The following is an 18,499-nucleotide window of genomic DNA, read 5'->3' on the forward strand; positions in this document are numbered from 1 at the left end:
TCACAAATGAAGAAACCCGAGGTTCAAAGGTAATCTGCCCAAGGTTATACAAGTAGAGACAATGACAGATGTACACATATTTTCATATAGATATGTACATAGTATACTGTGTTTATAAAGATGGCAGGCTCTGGGGGAACATGGGTGGCTCAGTCGATTAAGGGTCCAACTCTTGACTTCGGCTCAGGTCATAATCTCACAGTTCATGGGTTCAAGCCCCACATAGGGTTCCGCGCTGACAGTGGAGAGCCTGCTTGGGATTCTCTCCACCACCACAACCCCCCCAACACTCCTCCCCCGCTGGCGCACGCACTCTGCCTCTCTCTTTCAAGATAAATAAATAAACTAAAAAAATAAATAAGACTAAAATTAGGGGCACCTGGGTGGCTCAGTCGGTTAAGTGTCCAATTTCAGCTCAGTCATGTATTCACTGCTCACGGCTCAGAGCCTAGAACCTGTTTTAGATTCTGTGTCTCCCTCTCTCTCTGTCCCTCCTCTGCTCCTGCTCTCTCTTTCTCTCTCTCTCTCAAAAATAAACATTAAAAAAAAATTTTTTAATAAATAGATAATTAAAAAATAAATTAAAAAATATAAAAAGACTGCAGGCTCTGAACACAGACTTACATTTAAAAGTAGTTTCTAGGGGTACCTGGGTGGCTCAGTCAGTTAAGCATCTGACTTCAGCTCAGGTCACGATCTTGCAGTTCGTGGGTCCGAGCCCCACATCAGGCTCTGTACTGAGAGCTCAGAGCCTGGAACCTGCTTCGGGTTCTGTGTCTCCTCTCTCTCTGCCCCTCCCTTGCTTATACTCTGCCCCTCTCTCTCTCAAAAATAAACATTAAAAAAAAATTTTAATAAAAAATAAAAAAATAAAAGTAGTTTCTAACACTTACTACCTGAGTGACCCTGAGTAAAGTATTTACCTTCTCTTAGCTATAAAAGTTTCATTTGAAAAATTGGGGTAGCATATTTCTCCTAGGGTTGTTGGGAAGATCAAGTAATACATGTGAAGTGTTACCAGTTCCTGACACAAGGCAAGTGCTTAGAAAATGTTGGCTATTAGTAGGATGCAAAAACAGTTATATGCACATTGCTGGTATGTCATACCTCCTAATTCAGAAAAAAAAAATACCATTAAAGTCAAAAGAAATGACAATATACTTTAAAAAGAGCCATTGTGAAATATCAGGTTTTTCAGAAAAAACACAAATATTCATGAAATATTTTTTAATATGTGTGACACACTGTGTGACATATTCAGATTCTGTATTCACAAAATATCCTCTGATATAATAGACAGATAAGAGAATGCATTCCCCCTTGGGGAAGTCAGAGCTAATAATCCTTGTCTTAATTCTCAGTACATAGGCAAAATCAATTGGCTAGATGTGGAAGGCATACTTCCTACCACTACATTTGGTATGCAACAAAAAGTGAAAACCAACGTAGCATAAAGGGATCACTTAAAATATTTGAACAATCAGCCAGTCATCGTACACATATCACACACAGTGCACAGAATGTGACACTGGAGTGCCCAGAATGTTTATCAGTAAGCCAAGTCAAAGACTATCATCTTGCCAATAGAAACCAGCTTCTTTTTCACACTGCTTATGAAGGAGTACAAGAGTGTCAACTATAACAAAAGAAATCAATAGAAGGAGAAAGTCAGGACTCAACCTCAAATAAAAATATTCCTCATTTTAGCAGTCTAACTATAGAGTTTCATGTATCTAACAACAGTTAAACTACACCTTGCCCAAACAGTAATTAAACAGCCATCTGTGCTACCTTTCATTAAAACAAATCATCTGGGATCAGTCACCAATATTCCTACTCAGGCAACATGTTATTCATTTCACAAAGATTTACTGAGGACTAATGATAAACAAAGGGAGAACCTCAACTGATTGTTCTTTACCAAGAAAAAGAGGTTAAGAAAAAAAGACAATTTCAATTCTAAAGTGTTTTCATAAATTTTCAATGTGGCAAACACATACAACTTATATTTTCAAACCTTCGAAACATAAATACAACTGAATATGAGGACTGCTGTTTATACTTTAAATTTTATTATAATAAACAGTGGACAATTCTAAAAACAGCACAGTTGAAAAAGAAAATGAACATGAAATGAGTACTGAACACCCAACTAAAGGAGGATGGGCTTTCTGCAATTCTTAAGAAGTCTTCAATGAAACTAGAGCAACCAACTTATTCCCAATAAGCTCACAATTGTGCATTTATATATAAAGTGAAAGTCCATGGATGTCACTTAATCTTATTTGGTTGCAATTTTTTTTAAACTTTCTAAGGCCACAGCTGCATCAGACCATTCAAGTCACATCTACATGTGATTTCACTAGGAGCTGATGAAGCTGTATAACTGAGTTAACTCATACCAAGTACTGCTGGTCAGGGTCCTCAGACCGTAGAAGATGAATGAATCTGCCCACAAGGCTCTGCTCATCAGCAAAGTCTTCTGGATCAGGGTCTTCTATGGGCTGATCTGGCTGATCCTGAATCAATGTGGATACCAAATTCATTATGGAATCCACCTATAACACAAGAGACACAGAAACCCATTGAAGTGAAACTATCAGCATATAAAATCACTGTCAAAAGTGTTTCTAGTTGTATAAAGTTATCAAATAGTATTAACAATATAATTCCTTTTGTTATAAGAAAGTTTACATATGTTGATACAGATATAGACAAGAGTCTGGAAGAGATGCACCAAATTTTTTTTTGGCATTTTATTTTTTTAATAATTTATTTTTTAATTTACATCCAAGTTAGTTAGCATATAGTGTAACAATCATTTCAGGAGTAGATTCCTTAATGCCCCTTACCCATTTAGCCCATCCCCCTCCCACAACCCCTCCAGCAACCCTCTGTTTGTTCTCCATACTTAAGGGTCTGTTATGTTTTGTCCCCCTCTGTGTTTTTATATTATTTTTGCTTCCCTTCCCTTATGTTCACCTGTTCTGTGTCTTAAAGTCCTCATATGAGTGAAATCATATGATATTTGTCTTTCTCTGACTAATTTCACTTAGCATAATACCGTTTAGTTCCATCCAAGAGATGCACCACATATTAATTAACAGTATTATTCTCTTACTGGTGAGATTACAGTTACTTTCTTCTTTATACATATATATTTTTTTTTCTAATTTCTGATTTATATAATGAGTAGCTAATTATAACCTTTTTTAGTATTACTCTCTCCTCCCATTTCATGTGTCTTTCTCAAGATCTAAAATCCTAACTACATTGTCTGTTTTCCTAATATAGCATGTTGGTATTCTCTTACCTGGTCTTGAGAGACAATTTCTGTGTTATAATCCAGAACATTACTAAGCACGTAACAACTCATGCTCTTTCTGGACTCATAGTCAAAATACTCAAAAAGTGGGTGAAAATGTTTTAATTTCAAGACTGTTAAAATATTGTTGTAAGTGTCAACAGGTATCTTCAAAAGTCTGGTGAGCTCCTTTGAAACTGCACTACTGGTAGCAATACTACAAAAAGAAAAACAACAGCCCTTTAATGAATAAAATTAGCTTTCTATATATATGAATAACTCATTGCATAAAAATTTTTCATTTATACATTAAAGGAAATAGGTCAAGTGAATCATGCCATCTCAAAATACTCCAATGACCTTCTTCAAGAAGATACAGATGTCTATCTAAACACAAACACGTACTCACCTTTTAATTTTCCATTAATACAAATAAGATGTAACACTCTCCAACTCATCAACCAGGTTGTACAGCTTGAGGTAAAATAACTATCTAGAATTTGACATTTCTAAGAAAAGTATTTTAAGTGGTAGTTAAGTTCCTGGGTAGCCAATAAATACTGTATATTCATGATGAAAATCAGTAGTAAGAAAAATCCATGCAAAACTAGCACTTCTACAAAACAGTTTCTTCTGCATCAGATGTTGGTGATTAAGGAAAAGCAGGCTAAATTCAAGGTAGTAGCTCATAGCAGCATTCTGTTGAGATGAGGCATATCCGGGCATTTATAAGACCTTTAGAGGTTGGGATTTCTAATTCCTTATTTTGTCTAATTTTACTTTAAAACTTACTTGGTGGGGGAATGTAGATACATAATTTAATTTTCTCTCATATTTAACATTCAAGATCTGGAATGTTTTTCAGTTCACAAAAAAATGGAAATAACCAAAAAAAGGGGGGTGGAGTGCCAAATAAAAGGAGGTAAAAGGAAAATGAGAAATCTTCCTGATGTAGCTAAACCACCAGAAAGGAGATGGAAAGGAAAAAGATGGTATGAAGTAAAATTATGAATAATTTTATTATTAAAAATATACTTTTTAATTATTAAAAAATAATTGACCCCATGTTCAGATGCGATGCAGGATGGGACAGTAGGAGGACTGCTGGTGAAAAGGTAAAGGGACCAGAACTGCCCACGGTGGCCACTAGAGGATGCCACAGACTAGGACAGCATAGTTGAGGAAGCTCCCAAGTAGGCAACAAAATCAACTTTCCTTGATGGTATCAAAATCAAAGCTGAAAATAGAAAAATATTTCAAACCAATTTAATTTTCACACCTTAAATATATATATGTTTCTAATTTTTCAAAACTTATTCACCTGCAGGAAATCACTTCTTATGGAAACACTGCTTAACATAAACAGTTGACCCATGAACCACACAGATTTGAATTGTGCAGGCCCACTTATACATGATGTTTTTCTACAAATACAGTACAGTACTATGAAATGTTATTTTCTCTTCCTGTAATATTCTTATAATTTTCTCTTTTCTCTGGCTTACTTGATTGTAAGAATACAGTATATAATACATAGAACGTAGAAAATACGTGTTCATAGCTGTTTTTTGTTGTCAAGGCTTCTGGTCAACAGTAGGCTACCAGTAGTTAAGTTTTGGGGGAGTAAAAAGTTCTAAGCAATTTTTCAATTGTACACAAGGTCAGTGCTCCTAATCCCAATATTGTTCAAAGATGAACTGTTAATTTTCTTACCAGTTTGAAAACTCATTCAGATTCTGAAATGGAAAGACTGCTTATACTCCATGAGTGCCACTACTTTATCAATGTACATAATCAAGGAATTGGTTGGCACTTTCTGCCCTGATTAACACCAAGCAAGTCAATCTAACAAACGCTTCAGACAAATGCTAACATTTCCAAAAGCAATTAAGAATAACAAATCTGGGATTTAAAAAGTGTTTTATGAGGGTTTTTACAAAAATGTAACTTTGACTTACTGTTCAAGGTTGAGCTTATTAAATATCTCCACTGTAGTTTCTAGAACTTTATCAACATAGTCCACACGATCAGGGTAACACTTCATAGCAAGATTAATGAGAGAGACTTGTAAAGACACAACGTCCTCAGAAGGCATGTCTTGTCTAGACTGAAATGTTTAGAAAACCACAGAATTTAAACAATCACAAAAGGATATACCAGCTGAGAAGTTTCCAAGTTTTGGGAATTTAGAAAAGCCATTCAAACCTGTATTACTGTAGCCACCTGCTGTGAAAATATGTCAAAAAGTTTAATATCTGCTGGGATTCCAGGTCCATCTTCACGGTGAGCAAATAAAGCTAATCTGAAAAAGAAAACAATCTTTATTTTAACAAATACAGGGATTTGAATGGTGGGATCATGGGTGACATTTTATTCTTTATACCTTACTGTATTTTATACAAGGTATTTCTACTAGAACATTAAAAAAGATTTTAAAAAAGAACGTGGAATTGAGCCATTCCCTCCATTCATTTTTTAATTAAGTTTTTATTCTAATTCTAGTATAACAGCATTATATCAGTTTCAGTGTACAGTATAGTGATTAAATTATTCCATACATCACCCCATCCTCATGACGAGTGCCCTCCTTAATCCCCATCACCTATTTCACCTATTCCCCACCCCCCACCTCCTCTCTGGTAACCACCAGTTTATTCTTTACAGTTAAGAATCTGTTTCTTGGGATGTGTCTTTTCTTTCCTTTGCTCATTTGTTTTGTTTCTTAAATTCTACATGAGTGAAATCATATGGTATTTGTCTTTCTCTGACTTATTTCAGTTAGCATAACACTCTCTAGCAAATACATTGTCATTGCAAATGGCAAGATTTCATTCTTTTTTTATGACTAAACACATGTATATATGTAACGCATCTTCTTTATCCATTCATCTATCCATGGGCATGGGCACTTGGGCTGCTTACATAATTTGGCTATTGCAAATAATGCGCTAAACACAGGGGTGTATGTATCCCTTTGAATTAGTGTTTTTGTATTTTTGGGGTAGATACGCAGTAGTGCGATTATTGGATTGTAGGGTAGATTTGTTTTTAAGTTTTTGAGGAACCTCCATACTGTCTTCCACAGTAGCTATTCCAGTCTGACTTCCAATCAACAGTGCAAGAGGGTTTTCTCTCCATATCCTCACCAACACTATTGTCTCTTAGATTTTTGATTTTAGCCATTCTGAGAGGTGTGAGGTATCATCTCATTGTAGTTTTGATTTGTATTTCCCTGATGATGAGTGATATTGAGCACCTTTTCACATGCCTGTCGGCCATCTGTAGGTCTTTGGAGAAATGTCTGTTCATGTCTTTGGCCCATTTTTTTAATTGGATTGTTTTTTGGGTGTTGAGTTGTATCAGTTCTTTATATATTTTGGAAACTAACCCTTTATTGGATACGTCATCTGCAAATACCTTTTCCCATTCAGTAGGCTACCTTTTAGTTTTGTTAACTGTTTCCTTCACTATGAAGAAACTTTTTTTTTTTTAATTTATTTATTTTGAGAAAAAGAGTAAGCAAGCAGAGAAGGGACAAAGAAAGAGGGAGAGAGAATACCAAGCAGGCTCTGCACTAGCACCAAGCCTGACATGGGGCTCAATCCTATGAACTTTGAGATCATGACATGAGCTGAAATCAAGAGTCAGACGAGTAACCAACTGAGCCATCCAGGTGCCCCAGAAACTTTTTATTTTGATATAGTCCCAATAGTTTATTTTTGCTTTTATTTCCCTTGCCTCAGGAGACATATCTAAAAAAAATGTTCCTATGGCCAATATCAGAGAAATTATTGCCTGTACACTCTCGTAGGATTTTTATGGCTTCCAGTCTCACATTTAGGTCTTTAATGCATTTTGAGTTTATTTTTGTGTAGTAAGAAAGTGGTCAATTCATTTTTAACTGAACAGTTTGTCAATGATGTCTCATTTCACTGAATTCTTACTATATATACATATTTTATACTATACATAGATCTTCAATAGGCCAATTTTGCCATATGCTTTGAAGTCTAATCAAATAGATATGGATAAAAATGTAAAGTGACAAATGCATTCAACAACCATGATTTTAAAGAGCAATCTTTAAAAGATAAATTCCATGGGAATGCAAGCTGGTACAGCCACTCTGGAAAACAGTATGAAGGTTCCTCAAAAAACTAAAAATAGAGCTACCCTACAACCCAGCAATTGCACTACTAGGCATTTATCCAAGGGATCAGGTACGCTGTTTCAAAGGGACACATGCATCCCCATGTTTATAGCAGCACTATCAAAATTGACAAAGTATGGAAAGAGCCCAAATGTCCATCGATGAATGAATGGATAAAGAAGATGTGGTATATATATACAATGGAGTATTACTCGGCAATCAAAAAGAATGAAATCTTGCCATTTGCAAGTATGTGGATGGAACTGGAAGTTATTATGCTAAGTGAAATTGGTCAGTCAGAGAAAGACAAAAATCATGACTTCACTCATATGAAGACTTTAAGAGACAAAACAGATGAACATAAGGGAAAGGAAACAAAAATAATATAAAAACAGGGAGAGGGACAAAACAGAACAGACTCATAAATATGGAGAACAAACTGAGGGTTACTGGAGGGCTTGTGGGAGGGGGGAGGGGCGAAATGGGTAAGAGGCACTAAGGAATCTACTGTATGCTAACTAATTTGGATGTTAATTTTAAAAAATAAAAAATAAAATAAAATAAAAGATAAATTCCATTATCAGCTTCCCTTAAGAGTATGCCCAATTTGCATGTAATTCTTGCTGCCCAGGTTTGAAGAGATAATTTAGAGAATTTGCTATATAAATTCTCAGACTTTAATAACTTAGGTATTTAAAATATAACAAAAGGTATTTGCAGAAATAAATCTTCACTTGGGTTTCTGGTTTCATTATGTCAATGATGTGTAAGCTCACAAGCAGGACACCTATTATATCCTGGCACTCAGCATAGTTGCCAAGCAGGCACTCATTAAAACCATTATCAAAGGCAAAGTTTTATACTTTCACCCAAGACCACTGGCTAAAGAAGTAAAATTTAAACCTAAAAGGAATTTACTAAACATATTTAATATTTCAAAATTCTTCTTTAAAAAAATGTGATAGAGTGATTACCTAAACATTCTTAATCATCTCTATTTAATGAATACTTGATAAAAAAAAAAAAAAGACTCCCAAATCAAATCAGTTCCCACTAAAAGGTAACTTTCATTATTGTAAAAAACAAATTTTGTTCTTTGGATTTGTAAGATTTAAGTAATGAATCTGTATAACATTGCCAATTTAAATGCCAATTAAATGTCTAGATTAAGAGTATTCATGGGGCACCTGGGTGACTCAGTCAGTCGAGCATCCAACTTCGGCTGAGGTCATGATCTCACAGCTCATCAGTTTGAGCCCCACATTGGGCTCTGTGCTGACAGAGGCAGCTTCAGGCAGCTGAGAGCCTGAAGCCTGCTTTGGATTCTGTGTCTCACTCTCTCTCTGCCTGCCCCTCCCGTGCTTGCACACATGCTCTCTCTCCCAAAACAAATAAACATTAAAAAATTTTTTTTAAAACAAAACAAAAGAACAAGAGTATTCATTATCTCCATGCCTGCTGCTAAGCCTCTTCTCACGCTAAGCTAGGCAAGCACCTCGTAGGTACTCATACTTACAGAACTAAATGTTCATAATGTAATTACATTAAAATCATTAATAAAGATGTAACAGAAATAGTAATTCACAGAAATGTTTTAAGTTCATTAGTTCCAAGTCAAAACACTGCCCTGCAGTGTTGGAAATGCTTACCTATCAATTAAAGCAATGATTATGTTTTTCACATTTACATTTTGGTGTAACTCAGCACAGGCCCGGAGAAAAGGATTCAAAGTTTGAAGGTGGAATTCATCAGGGAAAACCTGAAAATCAAATAACAATTGAGTGATACAAGTAAAAGTATTTCACATTATATTCTGGATTTACGGCAAAGGTCGTATTTGTGGAAACAATCATTTAATCTTACACAACTAAATTCAAATACGTTACTTTTGAGCCTCTTTAAACATAAGGCCAGACAGAAATATTCCAATAACCAAAGTACATCTACAATTAAACTAAAACAAATGAGAACTAGAAAACATGAAAACTACTCTTTCCTACATTTTGGGGAGAAAAACCACATCAATACAAAGATGAAGTTATCATTAAGAGAAAATTCTTTACTGAGGCCAGCTGATATTCTATCAAGATTTTTTTCAAAACAATGAAAATTAATGAAAGACAAAATGAGTCCTTTTAAAAAGTGAAATGTTCTCACTTACCTGAATAATACACTCCATGAGATATTCTTGAGCCAAAGCATCCCTACAATTCACAACTTGTTCCAATATCCCAGTCAAAACAATCTAAAAGAGTTAAAAAAAAATTATTTTTAAATCCTAAACCACTCCTCTAATAACATAAACTATTAATTTGAAAATCTTACTTTAGATTTTTCTTACCCCTATTTCATTTTTAAACTTTAACATTTTATAGAAGAATTTTTAAGTAAAAATTTAAGTAAAAAATTCTGGGTTTCTATTTAGAAAGTCATTTAGGATGAAGTTCATTTTATCAATTTTTTTTTATAATTTGTGCCTTTTGTGCCCTAAGAAATCTTTGTCTAATTCAATATTATAAAGATTTCCTTTGTGTTTTCTTCTAAAAGTTTTATAGGTGCCTGAGTGCTCAGTCGGTTAAGTGTTCGACTTTGGCTCAGGTTATGATCTGGCGGTTTGTGAGTTTGAGCCCCATGTTGGGCTCTGAGCTGACAGCTCAGAGCCTGGAGCCTGCTTCTATGTTTCTGCTGTCTCTGCCCCTCCCCCACTCTCTCACATGCTCCCTCTCAAAAATAAACATTAAAAAAAAAACCTTAAAAGTTTTATGGTTTTAGGTTTTATATTTACAACCCTGATCCATTTTTGACTTTTTCTACATGGTATGAGAATGGGTCACAGTTCAAGGGTTTTGTTTGCACACAGATGTCCAATTGTTCCAGAACCATTTGTTGAAAAGGTTACCATTACACTTTTATCAAAAGTAATTTATCATATATGACTGGGCCCATTCTGGATTCTCTTTTCCAGGGCTCAGCAAATCTAGCTCAATTATCTGTTTTTGTACATTACTTCTATATTGTCCGTGGTTGTTTTTCACTATACCTGCAGAGTTTAGTGTTGTAGACAACATGGCTTGTAAAATAAAAAAATATATTACTATTTTTCCTTTCTAGAAAAAGCTTGTCAATCTCTGCTTTATTCCTCCCACTGATTTATGTGTTTATCCCTTCCACCAATATCACATTATCTTACTGTAGTTTTAGAGTAAATCTACAGTAATATGTAGTTAATCTCAATTTCAGAAAAATTGGTATCTTAATATTGAGTCTTCCAATCCACAAACAAACTGAAAATCAATTTACTTAAATCTTTAGTTTTAAAATGGTTTTCAATGTAGTATTATTTAATAAAAATATTTGTAAAAATTAGACCTCAATTTATACCTCATGATGTAAGAAAAGTGACAAGTAAAAGGATATAAACCTGTTTGTAACGTTCCACATTTACACCTTCCAACTGACTGAGGCGCACCAAATTTGTTCCCACTAAAATTCTGAGTTCTTGTCTTTCTCGTTCTCTTTTTTCCCTATCTCGGCTATGTCCCTGATGTTGCATTCGCACCCAGAGCTTGTTCATCTCTGCAAAGTTGAGTAGTACAAAATCCATGGAATCACTGATATCACCAGTTGTTTCTTCACTGCAAAGAGACAGTTGAAAAATTCTTTATATACACTATTTATGCCATAGGACCAGCTTTACTGTTATCCCTCTCCTTTGTGCATTTCCTTATTGCATTAATATGTCAATGTTTTCTATTAGAAACTTTAACTTCATTGGCTTAGTGTTCAATTTCAAGGAAAACAGACTCAAGAGAAAAAAAATACCAGGGAGAGAACATAGTACAAGTACAAAGGGACAAAAAACTTTCCTCCACTCTCTATCCGGGGCCAACCTGTTCTTACAGCAACTCCATTAATTCAAAAAGCCTAAAAAACTTGATACTAATAACATACTAACTACATCATTTTATCAAAATTTTTATGGTTCCAATTGGAATATAAGCTTTGAGAGGGAAGAAACTATGTTATTTCCTGCTTATTTTTCATCTTCTAGGATATGAAACATAGTTTTCAAAATTTTTTAACAACTGCCTAATTAAATGCTCAAAACTGGGGTGCCTGGGTGGCTCAATCACTTACGCGTCCGACTCTTGACTATGGCTGAGATCATGATCTCACAGTTCATGAGTTCAAGCCCTACATTGATTCTCTTGGGATTCTCTCACTCAAAAAATACATAAATACACTTTAAAAAAATAAAAAATAAATGCTCAAAAGTGACAGTCAAATCATAATAAAACAAATAACCTCACCATCTCCTCAGCACTGTTAAGTTTTTATCTCCTCTATACTGTTTAACTTTGTCACATGCATGGTAAATTTTTATTATATTCTTTTTCCCTTAAAAAGGAACTGATGTAGATATACTAAAAACTATCGAATTGTGCACCTTAGAAATAAATGAATAAATAAATAAGGGGTGCCTGGCTGGCTCAGTTGGTAGAGCATGTGACTCTTGATCTCAGGGTCACGGGTTCAAGCCCCATGTTGGGTGTAGAGATTACCTAAAAAATAATAATAATAAAAAAATAATAAAAATGAATAAATGAATAAATAAAATTAAACAAAAAGATATTAAGTTCCTCAATCTACAGAATCTTCACATAAATAGTTCATCTAGTTGGTTGAAGACCACAGCTGGCTGACTATCTACACTTGTAGAATAAAAGTGCAATGGATGTGGGTACTAGAATACTGGTCACACAAGAGATGGGGCTCTCACTGAAAGGCTTTTGTTTTTTCAGTTTTGGAGTTAATATGTAATTTGTGTACACAGATAACTTAAGTCTCTTATATCCAGGTTATCCAGTCCATAAATTATAAAACTGATAAGATACTCAAGAAACAATATGAAAATTAGCCTCACTTGTGGAAAAAGTTCATCATACCTCATGAATTCATCATAAATGTAATTTAAAAGGTCACAGTTTCAAAGAATACTTAACATAATGGAAAAATGCTCTCAATTGTGTTAAATGAAAAAAGCAGGTTCTAATAATCCACAGACATAAATTTCATAATAGTACATTTTACATCACACCACACATGCTCAAGAGTTCTGTATCACAGGGGAAATACATACATGAAATGCTACAAGTCGCTAGTTGGGTGTGGGGAGGAGAATTACTGAGATTTATTTTCTTCCAAACACTTTTCTATACTTCTTGCATATTCTACAACAAAAAAATCTTACAACTAAATCAAGAAAGAAAATCACTTACTCTGTTGGCTCTCCCTCATCAGGTAAGATATTTCTGGTACACTGAAGAAGATAGTTCCGAAGAAATAAACCTCTCAAGGGATGTTGCACACCACGACACATTTCTACCAAATCTTTCAAAATATCTTTCCTGGACTGAGGAAACGATTTGACGTATACAACTCCAACTGTGATCAATAGATAACTAGGGGAATTATGAGAAAATATTTGATTAAAAATAAAATATTCAAAAATAAATAAGTAAAATATTCAAGTCAAGAATTTGATTATGTCGAAACATACTGACTACAAACCTATTAAGCAAGACAGGAACCATGTTTTTCTTCTGCACAATGAAAAAATATCTAATTTATAATATAACCACAGTGCCTGAGTGGGTCAGTCAGTTAAACATCTGACTTCAGCTCAGGTCATGATCTCGCGGTTTGTGGGTTCAAGCCCCACATCGTACTTTCTGCTGTTAGCACAGAGCCCACTTCAGATCCTCTGTCTCCCTCTCTCTACCCCTTCCCCGCTCACTTGAATGCTCTGTCTCAAAAATAAACTTAAAAAGAGAGAACTTATAAAGAGAGAAAACCACTCATTGACCCTCTCCCCAACTTACATATATATTTACATACAGGTTATGTATATTTACATACATATACAAATGTATATATATATACACACATGAGTATCATAATCACCTTTACACATTAGGAAGAGAATAAACATCATTAATTTTTCTAGTAGTCACGACATTAAACAAAACAGTAAGTCCACTTTTCTATTTCAAAAATTCCTCAACTATCTATATAAAAAGTAAAATTAATCATACCCTAAAACCTTAAAAGAAAACACAGAGTATTGGGGTGCCTGGGTATCTCAGTTGTTTAAGTGTCCAACTTTGACTCAGGTCATGATCTCACAGTTCGTGAGTTCGAGCCCTACATCAGGCTCTGCACTGACAGATCAGAGCCTGCTTCAGATTCTGTCTCCCTCTCTCTCTGCCCTTGCCCACATTTGTGTGTGTGCATGTGTGTGCGCTCTCTCTCTCAAAAATAAATATTAAAAAAATAAAAGTGGGGGGACACCTGGGTGGCTCAGTCGGGTAAGCATCCGACTTCAGCTAAGGTCATGATCTTGCAGTCTGTGAGTTCGAGCCCCGCGTCAGGCTCTGTGCTAACAGCTCAGAGCCTGGAGCCTGCATCGGATTCTGTGTCTCCCTCCCTCTCTGCACATCCCCAACTCGTATTCTGTAATTCTGTACTTAAAAATAAGTAAAAACATTAAAAAAAAAAGAAAAAAGAAAACCTAGACTTTCTACCAAAATGTTAATCTCAATTTGTTAAGAAATTAAGTAACCTTAAAAATGATTTTTAAAAATCAAAGTTTAAAGGCTATAACATAAAGTGGAAAATGCAGTTATAAAAGCCCTCAAATTCTCAATTACTTACAGTCTTGGGATAATGTTTCCAGCATACTGTACAAGTTCATAGAGATCTGCCACTTTTCTTCCTTTAGCAAATTCATCTGTCAGGTAGACCTCCAAATAGTGTAGTTCATCAGAAATAGCCATATCTTTTCATTACGATTAAGGACTCAAATAAAGCTAAGCCAGCCTAAGCAATACAACACTTGATCTTAGCCAAAAGGCCGAGAAGCAATGCCAGCCTAAGCAATACAATGAACTTGTTGGAGTCATTAAACTACTGGGCAGATATTTTAAACATTAGTCCTTCAAAAAAGTATGTGTTTAAGTGAAGACGATTTCAGTGGGTTTTCCTTATTTTAAAATAAAGGTTTTATGGGGTGCCTGGGTGGCTCAGTTGGTTAAGCATCCAACTTCAGCTCAGGTCATGACCTCACAGTTCATGAGTTCGAGCCCACATCAGGCTCTGTGCTAAGAGCTCAGAGCCTGTGTTTCCCTTTCTCTCTGTCCCTCCCCTGCTCGTGTTCCGTCTCTCCCTTTCTCAAAAATAAATACACATTTTAAAAAAAAAATTTTTTTTTTTTAATTTTTTTTCAACGTTTTTTATTTATTTTTGGGACAGAGAGAGACAGAGCATGAACGGGGGACGGGCAGAGAGAGAGGGAGACACAGAATCGGAAACAGGCTCCAGGCTCCGAGCCATCAGCCCAGAGCCTGACGCGGGGCTCGAACTCACGGACCGCGAGATCGTGACCTGGCTGAAGTCGGACGCTTAACCGACTGCACCACCCAGGCGCCCCTAAAAAAATTTTTTAATAAAGTTTCTGTTTACTCATATGTGGAATTTAAGAAACAAATGAACAAAGAGAAAAAAAAAGAGAGACAAACCAATAAAGAGACCCTTAACTATAGAGAACAAACTGATGGTTACCAGAGGGGACAGGAGTTGGAGGATGGGTGAAACAGGTGATGAGGATTAAGGAGGGTACTTGTCACAATGAGCACCAGGTGATTAAAAACTTAAAAAATAAATGGAATAAAATGCTAAAGAAAAAAAATAAAATAAGGGTTTTTAAAGATAGTCTGGTAAAGCAAAGGAGTATAAACAAGGATTGCCTAACATACTACTAGAGGGTTTTAAAATGGCAAATCATTGAATTCATTTCCACTTCAGAATACTGCATAACAAAATCTAAGCATTAAAGAACCAACTGCCTAATAGCTTCAATATCCTTCATGAAGGGACTGGAAACTGCAACAACCTATTTAAAGAAGCTAAGGCATAGAAAAAGGGTTTCTGATATTCAGTTTTTCTTTTTCTCACAAAATTTCCATGGAGTACTATTTGGTTAAGACAATGAAAAATAATGTAAAACCAGAAAAACATAATAAGGAACAAACAAAATATGGCCTTATCAAGAAAAAAAGTATGATGAAAATGTTCAATCTTCAACATTCAAAAGATACAAAGTTCATAGTAGCTCTTTGGTGATAACATAGAAGTCCGGAGTTCACCAAGCATATTAGAAGCATGTTTCAGAGCATCCATAAGCTTGTTTTTGTCCTACAGAAATACCAAGAGAACTGATGAGAAAGCTTTCATTTAACTTGGATTTGTTATACAGTATGTAGTACTTAAATTATTTTAATCACATGCAAATCAGGTTAGTTTCACTTTACATTCTCTCTACTGAAAGAAAAAGATTCATGGTTCATCAGGACTGCAAAGCTTATTAGCAAGTCATCTGTAACTAGGACTGCAAACTTCCTGGCATAACTCTAATCTTTTCAACCCCTAGTGACTATGAAACTAGCTCCATTAATTCACATTTCCTACAATCAAGAGGGCTGGCATACTAATTCTTTTAAAGCAAGATATTATCCTGATAATGGCTTTGCCACAAGTAAAGACTCTTCAGATATGTATGAAATGACTATCCTTTTAAGTATGTTTTCCTCCTCACAATGCCCATGTGTCCACTGAACACATAAATACAAAAAATGCCTGCAGATACAGAAAGCAATATTCAGACTCAGAAAAAACAGAAACAAGCAATACCAAGTTCCATACCCACCCGTCTTCTCCATTCCAACACACTTTTTTGTAAGAAAAAAATACAGTAGGTATAATTGGTTAAAATGGCATATTGCTAAGCTTTAGAAACTATAAGACACTTTACAAAGATAAGGTATCATCATCATCATCATCATCATCATCATCAGAGCAACTTATAACTTGAAGTACCGGCCTCTTTGGTTCCATTTCATAAATTTTAATGCAGAGAATCCATAGTTTCTATACAGATTACCTCCTACCCTGTCTTTTAGAATATGAAAACACAGAAACCGGTGTAAGGATAATTTTCAAGTTGGTTGCTGCAAAAAATATGTATCTATTCAGAATAGAAACAAAAAGTCTTCAAGATAGAAAAAAAGCTGAATAATCCAAACTGAAAGCTTTTAAATATATTTGCTCAACAAATATTTATTAAGCACCCATTATATGTCAAGTACTCCTCAGATTTGAGATATAGAATCAATGAGGCTAGTAACTAAGGGCAGATATTGGTATGTAGATCAACACTATGTGTAAATAGATGATAGGGTTTCTTGTCCTCCTGGAGCTTACATTCTGGTAGAGAAGAGACAATCCCAAATCATAAATGCAAATGCAAGTAAACAGGGCTCTCTGTTGGAATTGCTCCACACAGTGCTTGAGGGACGTGGGATAAAGACAGAAGAAGTGATGCTATAGGACTTAAGAAAACCCAGGCTGAAATTCTGCTTTCATATTGACATTCTTACCAGGCATCTCTTCATCTGGAATGACTGGACCTTCACAGCCTGGATGGCTTCATCCAAGAGCTTTTCCTGCTCATCCTGAGGTGACTGCTGTGTTGTAGGCTGAAAAATAAAAAATATTTCCATTAATGTCCCATTAGCACTCTCCTCTAAAAAATCTGTTATTTCTGGGGTGCCTGGGTGGCTCAGTGGGTTAAGCGTCCGACACTTGATTTCCACTCAGGTCATGATCTTGCAGTTCATGGGATCCAGCCCCCAGATGGGTAGAGCCTGCACAGGATTCATATTCATTCTCTCTCTTTTTCCCTCTCTCTCTCTCTCTCTCTCTCTCCCCCCCCACCCGCCTTCCCCTCCTCCCCCCCCCCCCACACCCATGTGCTTGCGCACTTCTCTCCCTCTCTCTAAATAAACTTTTAAAAATAAATAAAATTAAAATAAAAAAATAAAAATCTGTTATTTCCATAGCTCTAGCCATAGCCCTTTTCCAAAGCTTTCATAAGCTCATTCCAGTTCTAGATCTCAAGCCCATTTATCTATTTTTGACAACTATTGAACCCAGTCATCTAACTTAACAGCAAAATAATGCCAAAGGGGAACAGTAATGTATACGGAATTTCTTCTCTCTCAGAAACTGATTCAATATACTTGTTAGCAGGTTGGCCTCAAAAAACATGTGGTGTTAGTTTAAATCCAACCCGAACACAGCCATCCAATCAATCCAGTCTTTGTGATAGGTATAGTGTAACCCAAATCTCTAAAAGCCTCTTTTTTTCTCCATACTACTTTTCATCTGCATTTTAGTCTATTCTTAGATCAAGAAGCCAGTTTATGGAACACTGACATTTTCAGGCAATATAGAACAAGGAACTAAAAAACTTAGAAATAAAATAACTGAAACTAATATTAGTGACTGATGTAGAAGGCCATAGGAGTACTCTCAAGTACCTACCTTACCATTTCAAATAGAAAAATCTATAGTTATAATGGACAAAATATTATGTACTCTTCAGTTTGTTACCAGCAAAACCTTATTTGCAAAATTAATTAGATTTACCTGTTAAGCAGAAATAACTACACCCTCCTTTATGCTATATAAACGTGTTTACACCTCTACACTCTATAAATGCACTGTACTGCAATTATAAATGATGATCATTTTTATATTAGGTTATGTGATATTCACAAATGTTCACTGTAGGAAAGAATGAGTTGGTTTTAGAATGTTCAGGTTACGTGTTTAATTAAAAAAATGACTAAAGAATCAATAGATGAATAGTTAAGTTCTGGTATACACATATACATAAACACATAAACTGGAATATTATTCAGTCATGAAAAGGAACAAAGTAGTGATATATGTGACACGAATGAAACTAAAAAACATCTTGCTAAGTGAAAGAAGCCAGACAAAAAAGAGACCACATATTGTATGAGTCCATTCATATAAAATATCCAGAATAGGCAAATCATCCATAGAAACGGAAAGTAGAGGGGCGCCTGGGAGGCTCAGTTGGTTAAGCTTCCGACTTTGGCTCAGGTCATTATCTCATGGTT

At 35.3% G+C, this 18,499-nt stretch overlaps 1 protein-coding gene and 1 non-coding gene across 2 annotated transcripts in view; one reads left to right on the forward strand and one right to left on the reverse strand.

Annotated features, from left to right (window-relative positions):
* The window catches only part of VPS35 (VPS35 retromer complex component), a 28,471-nt gene that overhangs the window by 5,532 nt on the left and 4,440 nt on the right, over positions 1–18,499 (reverse strand). Inside the window, exons 2-12 of the mRNA XM_007096715.3 lie at positions 16,949–17,047; positions 15,611–15,707; positions 14,169–14,292; positions 12,734–12,916; positions 10,876–11,089; positions 9,616–9,699; positions 9,104–9,213; positions 5,510–5,606; positions 5,263–5,411; positions 3,314–3,521; positions 2,403–2,558 (exon numbers count right to left, since the gene is read on the reverse strand). Of these exons, the coding sequence (XP_007096777.1) occupies positions 2,403–2,558; positions 3,314–3,521; positions 5,263–5,411; positions 5,510–5,606; positions 9,104–9,213; positions 9,616–9,699; positions 10,876–11,089; positions 12,734–12,916; positions 14,169–14,292; positions 15,611–15,707; positions 16,949–17,047 (1,521 nt within the window). The remainder of the gene's footprint in view (positions 1–2,402; positions 2,559–3,313; positions 3,522–5,262; positions 5,412–5,509; positions 5,607–9,103; positions 9,214–9,615; positions 9,700–10,875; positions 11,090–12,733; positions 12,917–14,168; positions 14,293–15,610; positions 15,708–16,948; positions 17,048–18,499) is intronic.
* TRNAK-CUU lies at positions 11,934–12,006 on the forward strand. The gene has a single exon. It is a non-coding gene; the product is annotated as a tRNA-Lys (tRNA).

Source organism: Panthera tigris, chromosome E2 (genome assembly GCF_018350195.1).
Source record: "Panthera tigris isolate Pti1 chromosome E2, P.tigris_Pti1_mat1.1, whole genome shotgun sequence".
NCBI lineage: Eukaryota > Metazoa > Chordata > Mammalia > Carnivora > Felidae > Panthera > Panthera tigris.